The 15,309-nt window shown below is 42.3% G+C and overlaps 1 protein-coding gene across 1 annotated transcript in view; it reads right to left on the bottom strand.

Annotated features, from left to right (window-relative positions):
- The window catches only part of LOC118414650 (dorsal root ganglia homeobox protein-like), a 13,553-nt gene extending 7,142 nt beyond the window's left edge, over positions 1–6,411 (bottom strand). The window contains exon 1 of the mRNA XM_035818839.1: positions 5,565–6,411. Within this exon, the coding sequence (XP_035674732.1) occupies positions 5,565–5,772 (208 nt within the window). The 5' untranslated portion in view covers positions 5,773–6,411. The remainder of the gene's footprint in view (positions 1–5,564) is intronic.
- Positions 6,412–15,309: the final 8,898 nt, after the last annotated feature.

Here is a 15,309-nt window from a genome sequence, read left to right as displayed (position 1 = left end):
ACTGTACTCCTCTGTCAACCAAATCCTCTGGTGTGTTTTCTGTCTATGTGACCAATTTCTACTATTTTTCAGCAACCTGGGGCCGGAGCCTGCTGGAGGCTAATTATACGTAGCCGGTGTCGGCACTGCTCACATCATATATCCTTATCTCAGAGCAAAGTCGTAAGTCATTACGCAAAGTTTTGTCCCACCATTCTCCATTGTTAACGCTGTTGACCGACCACACGGAGTAATAGGCTTACACGTCATGTCAACATGGCGGCGGCCTTTTTTTATTGTGAAAAACAGCATACAGATAATACATGCAGATGCTACAGGGGAGCTCACAACTGTACTATGGTTATGAAAATAACATAAGCTAACCCTAAGTTTACATATGTACGAATGTAGCTATCCGTACCTAATGTAACAACACATATTGTGATACACAGCAATCATGCAGATAGTACAGCCAGCTCACCACAATACTGTTACATAATTAAGTGTACCACAGTATCCATCAAAACAAGTGTACATGGCGGCGGCCTTGCGTCATGAGGATTAGCGTAATGTAAGTCCAACACGCCGGCTTTGCTCCGCCGCTGTAATCCTGGGTTAATCTCTGGACAAAGTTTGCGCCTCAATGACCTATTGTTTGTGTCTGTAACTGATACCCATTGTTAGTAATGGTATTATAGTCTACTCTCCAAGCAGAAGTTAGGCTCCTGCTGTTTTTTTAACGTTATGTTTCAGTCGTTTTATCGGGCTTTCTATTTCTTATTGTATCTTGTTAATAGGTTTTGCTAAGCTTTAGCAGATATCGGTCAAATAGGTTGAACAGTAAGTCGCATGTTCTCAGCAAAATTGTAGTATTATCAGAAATAAATCAACTTTAAATGATAAGATTATAGATTTCTTTAAAAAAATTTGCTGTGCCCAGCAAACGCCTCTTGCCCAGCCTTGCCCCCTTCAGTTCCGCCCCCTTTTTGACATTTTCTAACCTTTGTGTTTCTCTCAATATTGTTAACGTCATAAACCACCTGGGTTATCAGATCCGGCGCTCTGAAGGTCCTCCGTTCCCGCCCGTTTTGTATTGAAAAGAAACGAATATTTTCACACCTTGTTGTCTTGTCAGTCACACTTTTACATTACCCAGTGTGAAAGCGAAGATTACACATATCCTATTTAGATCGCAGTGAAAGCGGGTCGCGATCGCCGTCTAGTGGAAAGCGGGCCTAACTTGAGTGCAGTACCACATTGTCCGTTCTATATTCATTAAAAAAAAAAGCTGCGCCCAGCAAACGCCTCTTCCCCAGCCTTGCCCCCTGTATGTTCCGCCCCCTTTTTGACATTGTCTAACCTTTGTGTTTCTCTCAATATTGTTAAGGTCATAAACCACCTGCGTTATCAGATCCGGCGTTCTGAAGGTCTCCCGTTCCCTCCCGTATTCTATAGAAAAGAAACGAATCTTTTTACACTTTGTATGTTTTGTTGTCTGGTCAGTCACACATTTACATTGCCCAGTTGAAAGCGAAGATTACACATATCCTATTTAGATCGCAGTGAAAGCGGGTCGCGATCGCCGTCTAGTCGAAAAGGAGCCTTAGTGCAGTACCACATTGCCCCTTCTATATTTGTTTTTTTTTTAAACGAAAATTGCTGCGCCCAGCAAACGCCCCTTCTCCTCAGCCTTGCCCCCTGTACAAATTCCGCCCCCTTTTTGACATTTTCTAACCTTTGTGTTTCTCTCAATATTGTTAAGGTCATAAACCACCTGCGTTATCAGATCCGTCGTCCTGAAGGTCTCCCGTTCCCGCCCGTATCTCCCCTCCCCTCACCGCCTACCAGGTAACCCCTGCTCGGGCAACTAATAAACTCGGCCCGACAAATTTATGGTCCATTGTGCCTTAATTATGCCGCCACTTAATCTAATTGAACTCCGGCACCGAATGGTACCTCCAACAATTACCCAGCCTATTGTATAAACAAGTCTCCAGCGCCTAGGTTGTTCTTACAATTCTTTCCTTCCATGCAGCGAACAATACAGTCAGATATGCTGCAAGTCATGGTTACAGAAAGACAGGCGCACAAATCAAGGAACCTCCTTGCACAACTAAAGGATATAGGCTAACATGATTCAACCTAGAACTTGTCTCAGGGCAGTCTTGCAAGGTTGTAAACGAGTCTCCAGCGCCTAGGTTGTTCTTACAAATCTTTCCCTCCATGAAGCGAACAATACAGTCAGATATGCAAGTCATATACAGGGGGTATAGACCTGTACAGAGACGGACATGCTAAGGCGTTGGCGTTAGCTAAAATGATTCAAACCTCGAGTTTGGCTCAGCTGCTGGGTCGTATTGCTAACAGATTTCCAGCGCCTCGGTTGTTCTTACAATTCTTTCCTTCCATGCAGCGAACAATACAGTCAGATATGCTGCAAGTCATGGGTACAGAGGCAGGCACCCAAATAAATAATATAGGCTAAGACGACTCAACATATAGCTGCGATAGAGCTTGTCTTATTGCAGTCTTGTAAAGATGTATAAGAAACCGTTGGCGCGCAGGTTTTTCTTACAATTCTTGCCTTCCATGCAGCGAACAATGCAGTCAGATATGCAAGCCAGAGGTACAGAGACGGACATGCTGAGGCGTAGATGTAAGTTTAAATGATTCCACTAAGAGTCTGACTCAGCTATAGGGTCGTAATGCAAACAAGTTTCTAGCGCCTAGGTTGTTCTGATACACTTGTAATTCTTTCCTTCCATACAGCGAACAATACAGTCAGATATGTCGCAAGTCATTAGTACAGAGACAGGCGCACAAGTAAATGGTATAGGCTAACATGATTCAACCTAGGGCTTGTTTTAGGGCAGTCTTGCAAGGTTGCATTAACAAGTTTTCTGTTCGCAGTTTTTTCTCACAATTCTTGCCTTACGTATACATGTGGCGAAGAGTAGAGTCAGCCATAGTCTTAACTGCTATTAACATGATTGGTGGGTTGATGGAAAAGTAGTCGAAATTGGCCAAATAAACTGAACAACATGCAGAAGAGTTAGATGAGATGCGTCGATTTGTGTAGGTTGAAAATTATAACTGCATGGCTGACCAACTCATGTGGCAAAACATACAGTGTTGTGGCCAATTTCGACTATTTTCCTGGGAACCAACGGGAAGACTATCCATAAGTGAAGGACAGGGAACTCCTTCCAGTCCGCCTTCATAATCCTGCTTTTAAAAGCGAGGAAAGTTGCACGATCAAAAGGCAAGTTCGGAAGCCGCGATCGCGAGGTTTAAACCGAAGACCGACTTAGTCCCTGAAACTATTCCTCAAGAATCCGAACCCGAAACTCCATACTTTTTCCAGTCCCGATGGAGAAGTAACGCTTTGTGGATTTTCGTATCTAGCCATAAAAAACACCATAACACAGATTATTATCGCAACTCGGCTCTTTTCATGTCTGTGCTGTTTGGTGGGTAAATATGGTCCGAGCCGGCTGTAAAGTTTCAGTGACAGTGTGCGACCCCAGAGAGCCGACACAGGGGCGTCTGTGAAGGATAGACATCCAGGTAAAAACACACGCCCCAAAAAGTTACTCGCTCAAGCACCTTGATATGGTTTGGGAAACGATAGATGCTTTAGATAGATAGTTTGCACTATCGATCTTTCGTTAGTGACACTCAAGAGATCTGGATTTCAGTTCAGTTCAATGTATCCACTTATCTGGAAGAAACTGGTTTTATAAGTTGTATTTATCTAACGATAGCTTTATCATTATGTATCTATTAACTGTATTTCTTCAACATGTATTGTTGTTATCAGTACATTGCCTGATGTGGCAAAAGTTTGCAATAAAGGTCTTCTTCTTTTATACCATAACTATGAAATCAAATGCGCTGAAGACAGATTTGAATTTTCCAATTAGATACAAGGTAAGACAAAGTCAAGCCGAGGACAAAGTCAAGCTGACAAGTCACTGACGATAGGTAGTGGATGCTATCTAAAACGTCTGACCGTTTCCAAAATCATATCCAGTGGATTGAGTAACTGCTTTTTGCCGACTCAGGGGCGTTTAGATACAAATATAAATTTCATGATATTAAAAAATAAAAATAAGAAAGCAGATGCATAAAAAAGTAAGCCCGTGCTGTTGTCGTCTTGTTATCACTCTATATTTTCTGTAATCTAAGGCACAGTTACATTTCTTGTATCTGTACTGGGCTTGCTTCTAACTCACGCCCTCTGGAACTACATGTACATGTATGATATATATTGGGATTAAGACAAAAAAAGTACAAACCAGCGTGCAGCGCTTTTTCTTTTTCCTTGGCACAGTAATGTTGTACATGGACATTCTTTTAATTTCATATAAAGTTTCTATTTGAATTTAAGATGATCCACCAATAACACATGCCATAGCTGTACCAGCCTGACGCTATTGTTTTAGAAACAGAACTGCGCTGAAACCTGTACTTCTGTTTTTTGGCTTACGTTTATTCAGACTTTAAACTGCTACTGGTCCCGAAAAACAATAGGCAAAGATCCATACTAAACCACATGCCACACCTGTGCTATTACATCACTATTGCTGTGCTAGAGAAGCAGTCCCTGAGTGAGCTATAGCTAATTGCTATGTCATTAAGCAACATTTAATACAGTGCTTCTGTGGGTCTTAAAATTCATATGATGCATGCAGATGCATATCTGTTGCTCTTTATTGTTCCTTATGGTCAATGTACAATATAGTCATTTTCATTTTATTAATTATGTTTACTTCAATACATAGATTACAGTTTAAAGCTTTTCCATTACGAATAGTCTAACTTTGTCACAAACCTAATCCTTAAGTTTGTTGCATATTTACGCTAGCATGTCCAGCCACATGTTAGCCTATTAAGGAAAACAGTCACAGACTAAAAGGTATACGACTTAGGAAACAAAACATCGCTAAATAAACGGCATTCGTCGCTCTGATTCTGTTGAGTTGCGACGTTCTAGTCTATGAGCGAGGCAAAACACAGATAATTATTCTGGTAGAAACTCAAGAAGTCTCTGAAAACAGGATTCGTATGGTGGGGTAATCAAACACGAACACATCTAGAACCTTCTCTGCGTTTTAATTTAAAGAGTTAACATACATACATACAAACATACAAACATACATAGCCTTTAGTTATAAACCCTGAGTTATAAAAATATATAACTTTTCCTGCCATAAAATATACCTACGTTGATATCGATATGCTCCTAGTAGCAACCTTATGTCAAGCAGAAACATGTTGTCACTTCTTGTTGTCACACTTGATTTTGAAAAATTCTAAGAACTATTTTTTGCAAGAATATCTGTCGATGCAGCAGACATATTTCCTTTTTCGATTATACTTGTCTGTGGCTGGAAGTAGTTTATTTTGACACGTTTTGCTGATTGTTCCGCTTTCGAAAACAAGTGGCAAGGCACGATTTGTATCTTGATTTATCAAACGCTTGTTGCGTCTGACTCAGAATATTTATGCCAAGGGATTTAAGGCTGTTCTCCATTTTATAACAACACGATGGGCGGTAAATGGTACTAAAAGTTGCAACGTACCTGATATTTCCACAGTGTCTTGCGCCTCTTGAGCACTTCTGGATTCCTGTGACGCTAGCGAGTGCAGGCTGTAGTCGATGGGACCCACCGGGGAGCAGGTGTCCTTGCGCTCGGTGCCCGGGCGCCCCTGCCACCGAGGGACCGCCGCCGACCTCCCGAGGATGTTGTCGATGGAGTGTCTGAGCGTCGGGATAGTTGACAGGTCCATTGTGCGGTAAAGTTAGTTTGTGCGGACTGGTACAGAGCTGCAAACGTCCTCTGAAATCTTGACTATTTCAGTTTTCAAAAGTTTTTAAACGGCGGCACAATCCTAGTCTATACTTGCACCCTTTGCAAGAGGTACATACTTGCTGAATAGCACGGCGTGGTCCTACACAACTTAGACTTGGACGAAAAAGTCTGACAGTATCTGATTCCAATTTTCGACGAAGTGTTTACAGGACAGCGGACGCCATTACATTGCTGACGGACAGGTTGACCTTGACAACAAAGGTTCGATCCTTTCGGTCCGATGTCCAAGTAAGGTCCAAGCAAGGGGGTTAACCTTCTTGGTCTGTCCAAGTCGTTCGAACCCCTGCGGGTCACCTGGCGCGAAAAGGTGTGTCGTCAGGTGTTGCCTTCGCGTCGTCTGCAGCCAGCCCTCGGTTTGTCCGTCCTTCCCACCGTTCGGAACAACAATGTGCTTGACTCGGTCCTGATAAGGTTTTTGTTTTACTGCGTGTGGAGGGCCGTGTTTGATGGTCCGGGGAGAGATTACACAGGGTTTGATGGGGGAGAGATTACTCAAGCTGGCTAATTACTGGGAACCCCACCGCTACGTCAACATGGCGGACTCCGGGGCATGTCGGGAAAGGGCTTCCAGGACTTATATCCGAATACAAAAATGTAGAAAAAGATAGCCGAGATACTTGTTATGTATATGATTGTATATCATATCATTCTAGTCGACACTATACAGCTGCAGGTTTTGAAGGTGTGTTGTTTTTCGTATCAATAATATTTGTGAATCACCTCACGTAAGTATTTGAACATTTTTTGTATCAATAAAGTTGACTGACTGGGGAAAAACAAGTAGTCAGAGTCGGACTAGGAGAATAATTTTCAAAACACAAATATATGACAGAAGAAGAAAGTTAGAACCAGCTGTTACAAACGAAGAAGACCGAAGAAGTATGCCTTCTTACCAATTGAAGGATATACTCCCCGAAAAAGTACAGAAATATTGACAACAATCTAACTGCCTATTGTACTTTCAAATGCAGCAACAATTATGATTAATCCATCTGATATTTTGCCAGAAGGCTCAATAAGTATACCCAGACATTTAGCAGTGATAGTTTTGTCTATTCTTAGAATAGCTTGAATGATATTAGTTTGCACAAAGACCAGTCGAATACCTTCAAGAATGAGCAAGAAATGAGAATAGAAAACTAGCGTAGACAGCATTGCTATAACGTAGCTTCTTTTCCTTCTTGTGATTTTTCTTGTTAGACTGTGACGATCTAAAGGAGAACTTGGTAGATTGAAGCTAACACCTAACATAAGCATGAGGTGTGAGTCTGTACCTAGGAGTATAGTTTATCTAAGGACACATACCTTAGTCGTGACTCAAGTCATACAAAACAGATATTCCCGTCCGGAGGAGGTTGCCCAAACAGTTCGTCATCAAGCAGAGGTGATTCACCGGATTCCTGTGGAGTTTACTTTAACATCAATTTGTCTTCAGTCAATACAGGTAGGGCGGATAGGGCTTTGATGTCTATAACAATCTTGTAAAAGGTTCCTAAAGTGTTGTACGTTTGCCTGTATGTTGTATTCATTCAATAACTGGCATGGAGGTTATCGAAATAAGACTTAAATCTGAAATCTTAAAGAAATATAGAAGAACGAATCCGAATTACTTTAAATTTGATGTCTATAAGAATCTAGTAGAAAAAATAAAAAGATTCCTTAAGCGTTGTGCCTTTGCCTTTTTATTGTATTTAGTCAACATGAAGGTCGACGAAGTATGAATTAATCTGAAGTCTTAATTAAGAAATATAGAAGGATGGTTCCGAATTAGTTTCTACCCTTGTATCGACTTTAGCTATATGGCCGTTACAGAGTTAGCAGAGTAAGAATCGTATGTCTATTAGAGCAATGATTTCGACAGCAAGTACCCCCACATTGTAATGTATCTATACAATAGCAATGTCCTCAAAGTATGTATGCAGGAAAGAAGCGGAAGGATTCCTAATGAGTTTACCTTTGTATTGACTTGAGTCAACGAGAAGGTTCAAATAATGCGATTGTAATGTCTAGTAGTGGAATGATTATCAGGGAGAGGAAGTATACCTAAGGTGTTTACATTAAAGTTACGCTGTCTTTAGTCAATAGAGATTTTAACAGGGTAAGAAGCTTATGTCTAGTTGTCTAGTAGCGATGCCTATTGAACATATCTTTACACTCGTCAGTTTTAGTTAATACGGATGTTGACAAGACACGAATACGATGTCTACAGCAATGTAACGGAAAAATTCCGACTGACTTTACCTTCGCATTGCATTGTCTTCAGTCAATAACAATGATGGCAAAGCAAGACTTTGATTTTTTTTTTTTAAATTATGGCGGACGGAAAGATGTTTCTTTTGTACGTAGATGTTTCTAGAGTACGTAATTCTTGGGCTTTGACCTACTTACATGTGTAAAGGTTTAGAAAATAAGTCATATGTTACAACATAAACTATTTAACTAGTTGGGCATACATCATGACAATATCTTTGATATACGACTAACAATATGCCCGACGTAAATACCTCAACAACCAAACTCAGTACTGACATAAGGAAATTTAAAGAGAGAACAACATTTTATAACGTGAAGTCGTGAACAGTAACCATTGCTGCTTTGACAAGGTAAAGTACTCGAATAGGCCAGAAAGAAACAAGCAATGGTCCACAGGTGAGAATAAATCTTTCATCGTAGCATAAAGAAGGAGCGATGTTTTGCTCGTTTGGTTGAATACTTTACTATCATTTTCTTATCGTTTTCATTTCGTAGAATGTATTACTTTGTTAACTTATTTGTAATGTGGAGACCCCAGAACTATATGTAATGCACGAGAAAAAAATCCAGCAAAACATTCTGCTAAACCACATAACTAAACATCCAGATCATTCTTTCCCAGGCTTGGTGTGTCTGATGTTCACCCCAAGTAAGACTGTAAGAAACAATCGTTGTCATTTCATCATGTTTAAAATGCAAAGCAGCTTTGACCCGTGCCTTTACCAAGTGCCCCTTACCCTGGGGAGCAGATCCTCTGGCAAGCTTAAATTTCTGATTGACCAGGGATGTTATTGTATGTTGGATGACATTTGGCCACATTTTTTAAAACAGGCGAAAGTCAATGCGTGCGCGGATGTCACCAAAAACATTATGTCAGTGTAGCCTAGATTGTGGGGATAGAAAGTTTTTCATCACTAACTCACATCTGTACAACAGTAACATTTTCTCAGAGCGGAACAAAGATAGATTCGTTGTACAAAATATCAGAGCGCATGATCTGGGAAAAACCGATAACCTTTCGAGTATTTCGGTTGAAGACCTCACTTAAAAATCATTAGTTTTAAGAACAAAAGATAATGCTGAATTGTTTAAGCCATTTAATTATTAGAATCCAATAATAGCCCTTATTAATCTGTCTACTGTCATAGTGAGTATTTCAAAATACGGCAACCAAGGTATCTTGGAAAAGACCCTTTTCCGTAAGCATTCCATTGCAAATTACAACTTAGATTTAGTAACGTAGTTTTTAAGAGGGTGTCCCAGATAGAGTTACTGCAACCACTGACAACAGTTCATACACACAACATGTTGATGGATTCCGATCTTCTCCTAACCGCCCTTGGCTGTTGCCTGGCAACGGGATTGTGGCAGATCATCCTCTGATTGGCCACCTCCCCGAAATAGTTGGGCATCGGAGCTATGGAAGTATGGGCGCCCCCCGCCTTAATCAGAAGTGTACATACACACAAACAATTACCACGCCGCCAATAGATCGCCGCTCCTATAAATATGACTTTTGAACTTTTTTGAATAATTATGTACCACACATGTCAGCGGTGAGTGCCATGCCGCCGTAGCGTTGGCGGTTAGCTGAGTTGCGGGACAAGAGACATTTTAATCGAACTGTTTATAAAAACAGTTTGCTGACAACAGATCAAAGTATTCCGTTGTTTTTGGCCTAACAACGTTTTTTTAAACACCAAAGCATGCTCACAGCCCACCTCAAACGGTGACACTTGTAAACGCATAACTTGTATCAGAAGCACCATCTTATTTTTCCATTTGCTTATCAATTAATCTCATTCCACATACGCGAAGCTGTCTTTCAATGACGTATTCCGAATGTTTTGCTGAGTTAAAAGTTTCTAGGATACAGAACTATAAGTGGGACTGAGGCCTGCACAAGTCGCCGGGTAGCAGACCTACAAGTGGAAGCGCAGATCTGAAGTGGTGTTCCCTTTTCAATCATATCTGATGGAGGCATACCAAAAGGTCCGCATCTCCAGGCAAACGTAGGAAGGGTTTGCGATGTGAAATGCTGGTACGGTAATAAACCAAGGGAGACGACGATTTTTACACTATGGAACAGCAGCGGCTAATACTACTGTCAAAATATCAGTATAGCAGAAGAATAAGGGTTTGTACAGAAAAAAAGTTGGATAGAGAAAACTATGTTGAATTGTTAAACTAGCACCAGCTTGATGAAACTATTTACGGATATTCTTTATGTCAGTTCCGTAAATTTTAGTTAATACCCATTCCGTGTTGTTAATCAATGTCGCCATGGCTAGTTTGGAAGCTGGCATGTTGTGATAGAGTCTTCATACGACGGGTCTGTGACAGCAAACTAAGGACGTTCTTGTTATAGTCGGGGATGCGTCCAATAGACCTAAGTTGTCTTGCGAGTTGCGACACAGAAGGTACATTAGTGGCATTGCATGAGTTTTCGATTGGATCTAGTCTGTGTTACCTTCTCACTTTCTAACGAGAACGTGTAAAACATGCATTTTGACTAAAACGACAACGACAAAAAAGCTAAAACAAAAGATTCGTATTTTATCAATGAGATTCGTTTAGATCTCTGAAAAAATCGCTCGGCCACAGTGACGCCGGTCGCAAACGTGCCGCATCTTCAGTGACATACCCGCTGTAAAGTGAGCAACCACACACTGACGGGAAGCCAGGTCTAACCTACCGTAGCCAACTGACCAACCTTTCACAAATGAATGCTTCATGTGTAATTTATCAACCCGATTCGCGCTATATGTTTGCTCCCGTATTAATGTTCATTAAAAAGTTACACAGACACTGCGGAATAAATCGAGTAACGATTGAGATCAGTTATAAAGTGCTTAGCTATGTAAACCAGACATAAGCCCGCGCAAAACCATGGATACGGCGGACTTCGCTCTAGCGTAGTCGAAAGTTCGCGGGATTCTTTGGTAAAGCAAAGTTGTCCGGATGCGTGAATCTTGAAAAGATGGTCAAGAGGATGTGTCTAGACTTGTTTTGCGACTTTTGGGCGGGCTGAGAGTGTTTAAAGTCGGTAGAAGTGTTGTCGGCGTTTCAGAGTCGTGTTTGCGGCGGTAGCCTGGCGTGTCTGCCGTCCCTGGTACCGCAGCTATGGCGATCCGGAGGAGGGAACACATGAGGTCATCCCGAAGCAAATTCTTTTCAGCGTAAGTCGTTTAATGTACATATCATGAACTCTGCACCGCCATCAGCACTCCATGCCTGCTTCCCCCAGCGCGACAAACCACACCTTATTTTTACCCTCACTAGTGCCTAATACAGGTTAAACCCCATCCTATAACACACGGTCTTTTACTCTTTAACACTGCAATCGGAGGTGAAACGATTAAGTGCCCTGCAAAGCGGCTGTTTTGTGCGTTTGGAGTTAAAACAAGAAATACAACCGCACCTAGATTTAACCACAAACGCACCACTCGGAACAACAATGGCCGTGCGACTTCAAAGCGTCCCCGCCGGTTGTAAAAAACACGGTTGCCCCAATGTCCGTGTGTACTCGGTACGGTTGTAAAACAGCCCCACCGTAATTGGCCCCACGATAAGATTTGCCGAGCGGTTCGGGTCCCGACCGACGCCGGAATTTTTACGACTCGGCTGCCGTCATTGCCCGACGCCGCAACATGTTGACGGAACTGATCATCAGTGTGGGCCGGGCCGGGCCGGGGATTCTAGCAGGGCGGCTGACATGCCATCTAGAAGAACTTTAGCCTGGATGCCAGACTGTTGTCAGGGCCTATACAGGTCAGCCCTTCGGCTTCAGGGCTAGCATCCCCAAGGAAATTTTACGCAGCCCCCTAGATAGACCCTTTGAGAAATTTGTCTTCTAATCATGAGCGTCGCCCGAAGCCGCGAGATGTTGGCGGAACTGATTTTTGTGAATCCCCCGGTCAGACCGGACCGGGGGATTCTACTAGCCTATACCAGGCTCCACAGGGTGCTGAAAAAAAATAGTAGAAATTGGCCAAATACACCAAATAAGACTGAAACACGTCAGAGGAATTACCGAGGAGAACAGTTTGCGACGCAAGACCAACACTCCTAGGCCAATTAACTCCTACCAGGGTTTTGTTTCTAACTTGGCCAAATTAAGTCCCCTATTCAGCCTGGTGGGAGTCTGGTAGAGACTAGGATTCTAGTAGGCTCCATCAGGTCTTCCTACGACGGTCGGGGATCGTAGAATTAAAAAAAAAATACACGGAAAATTGGCTAGTAAGTCAGTCCATGCTTAGGTGCATATTTCCCCTCCGGCCGACCAACTCCTCTGGTAGCAAAACTCCCCTGGCAATTTTTTCTCCCTATAACAACCAGCGTAGTAGTCTGGTAGAGACTACGATTCTGGCAGGGCGGCTGACATGTCAGCTAGAAGAACTAGACTTGCAATAGGGGCACCGGTGCGGCACTGCGTGGTTCGTTCACTGCGGCACTGTTGTGCTATTTTTCCAGCGACCTGTGGAGCCTGGTAGAGGCTTGGCTATAATGTTATGATGATATCTTTAATGACATGAACAAAAGTATAGCGACTTTCGTAAGATCTTCTACAACAATGCATACAAATAAACATCTGAATACAAATAAATTAACCTATGTATCAGTATATTGAATACATTATCATGTTGACTCAGAGTTCAATGCTGAGTTTAACATTTATAACGGAACACTCATACCACTGATTATAAGATCTAACGCGTTACATATAGTAGAGTACTCTTTGTCGTATCGGTGCATTGATGTACAGTATGGGTCATCTCTTCTCTTTTGATCTTTTGATTGAATTCAGTATAGGATGTCATGTAATGTATCAATACAAATTAGTCTGGCTCCAGGCGAGTAAGGAGGCGTTAAAGGCGGAAGGGTGACTGGCATATCACGTTTAAGAAGTGGGGCTAGTTACGCTAAAAGTCTGTTCTAAGTCAGCAATGTAACTGTATAGCAAATGAGATCAATTGTGGCAGTGTGGCTGGTATGTGGACTTTAACAACTGGGGTTTGCATGAAAGTTTGTATAAGTATGCGTATGTTATACTTTAACGTTTATGGAATTTGTATGTTCTTGTGTTTACGTTAAGTCAAGGAAGATAAACTTCTTTGTATTTATTATGTATGTTAGATAATAGACTGAATAAAGTATCAAAGTATCACAAGTATCAAAGTTTATTTGATAAACTAGCTAGCCAACGAACCACCCATCCCTCTTCAGCTGTCGGGCCCATGCAACCACTAGCTAGGAACACCTATTTCGTCAAAAGAACATTGCATTGGTAACATCAAATAGTCTCGTTTCAGGCCAGTTTAGGATGCAGTGTACGACAATGTAAAGGGCAGATTCCACTCTATGATAGTCCTAAAAATACGAATTTTTGAACATATCAATCCTATGTTAGTAACTCTGGTACTTGAAGGCATGACAATTCCTTGTTCTTTTTTGCGCTAATATACTGTATCTTGACCTCTGACTGCAGGGCCAAACACCCTGGAGTTACACCAAACGACCCTTTAACTAATCTCCAAGCAGATCCTACGATGGCAGAAGATGTAGCAACACCATTGTCGAATAGAAATGCTCCTCCCCGTTTCAGTACCGGCAGAGCCTGGTAGCGAAACACACTCCTCCTAGGCCGGCTTCACTCCTCTGGCAGCTTTTGATACTATCTTATGCTACCGTAGGATCTGCATGGAGATTACCATCAACGAACTACCTGACGAAAAACCTCCACACGACCCATGACGTCAGACCGACGGATCCCGCGATCCAGCAGCTCAGCACGTGATCCGGGAGCGGGATCAGCAGCAGATCCCGGCCGAAACCTGACGATGATCGCCAGCTCCACCAAAACCACCGTAAACACTCCATTTTCTCTTACCGCCAACATAAATCACCACGAAGTAAAAATGCATTTACAGTAAATGAATGTTTACATGTCTGGCTAACGATACATTAAGTCGAATCCTCGGAAGGGGTAGGCTGAGGAAGGTCTGGTAATGTGCCTTTCACAAGAGCATACGATCGGTAGCGTGACAGGGTTTGACCCCAGGACTTGCTTCTGGACCAGGGCTCTAGCCAGCGTCCCTTTTTCCGTCAATTGACGGGAATTTGCTGCGTGTGATGAAAATTTTTTAAAACCAATCCGTCAACCTTGACGGACAAAAATTATTGGTGGAAGCTACAGGCGGCTTGGGGACGCTGTCCACGGTCGGAAAGCCACACACTGTTTGTCTTGCTATTGTTATAATTGTTGACTTAGTGTGTCGGCGACCTTTTGCATACGATAATTTCAGTAAAAAACCGTTTTTCAAGGTCTCCGTTTCGTCTTTCTAAGTTAATTGCCATTGCGGTTTTCGCGACAATGGGAATTGGCTGACGGAAAAAAAATTCGAGCTGGCTAGAGCCCTGTTCTGGACCAAACGACCTGCATATTACGCCGCAAGACTCCTCAGTGAACTACCTGATGAAACACGTCCACACGACCCATGACGTCAGCCCGACGGATCCCGCGATCCAGCAGCGCAGGACGTGATCCGGGAGCGGGATCAGCAGCAGATCCCGGCCGAACCTCAGGATGATCGCCAGCTCCGTCAGCACCAGTAGAAACGCCATCCACGTCCAATGGCCGAGACTCTTACAGCTTCTGTTTGAAAAATAATAATAATAAACACAAAACATGGACAAAGACACACCAAAAAACAGTTACTGACACTTAATCTCCAAGCCGATCCTACGATGGCATAAGATAGTGCCAAACTGGCCAAGGAGTGTAGTCAGCCAAAAGATGTCCATTTGCCTTGTTGCGAAACACACTCCTAAGTCAGCTTCACTCCTCTGCCAGCTTTTGATACCATCTTATGCTACCGTAAGGTCTGCTTGGAGATCAATTGACACTGACCGAGACTCCTACAATTCCTGTAAAAGAAAAAAAAACACTTTAAACACAGAAATATGGGCTGTTACTACCAATTTTCTTCCAACATTGACTGTTTTAAAGGTAAGGTACAGACCTCCAAATTTTCGATGTCGGACATCACATTCTGGCACATTCAGACATCGAAAATTTGGGGGTATGTACCTTACCTTTAAGACAGTCACTGTTGGAAGAAAATTCGTAGTAACTGTATACATACGTGACTGATTAACCTCTTCAAAGAAATATGGACAACGACACACCAAAAAGCAGTTA

This window comes from Branchiostoma floridae, chromosome 4 (assembly GCF_000003815.2).
Source record: "Branchiostoma floridae strain S238N-H82 chromosome 4, Bfl_VNyyK, whole genome shotgun sequence".
Taxonomy (NCBI): Eukaryota; Metazoa; Chordata; class Leptocardii; order Amphioxiformes; family Branchiostomatidae; genus Branchiostoma; species Branchiostoma floridae.
The sequence above is the reverse complement of the archived record's forward strand: the minus strand, read 5'-3'. Positions and strand labels throughout refer to the sequence as shown.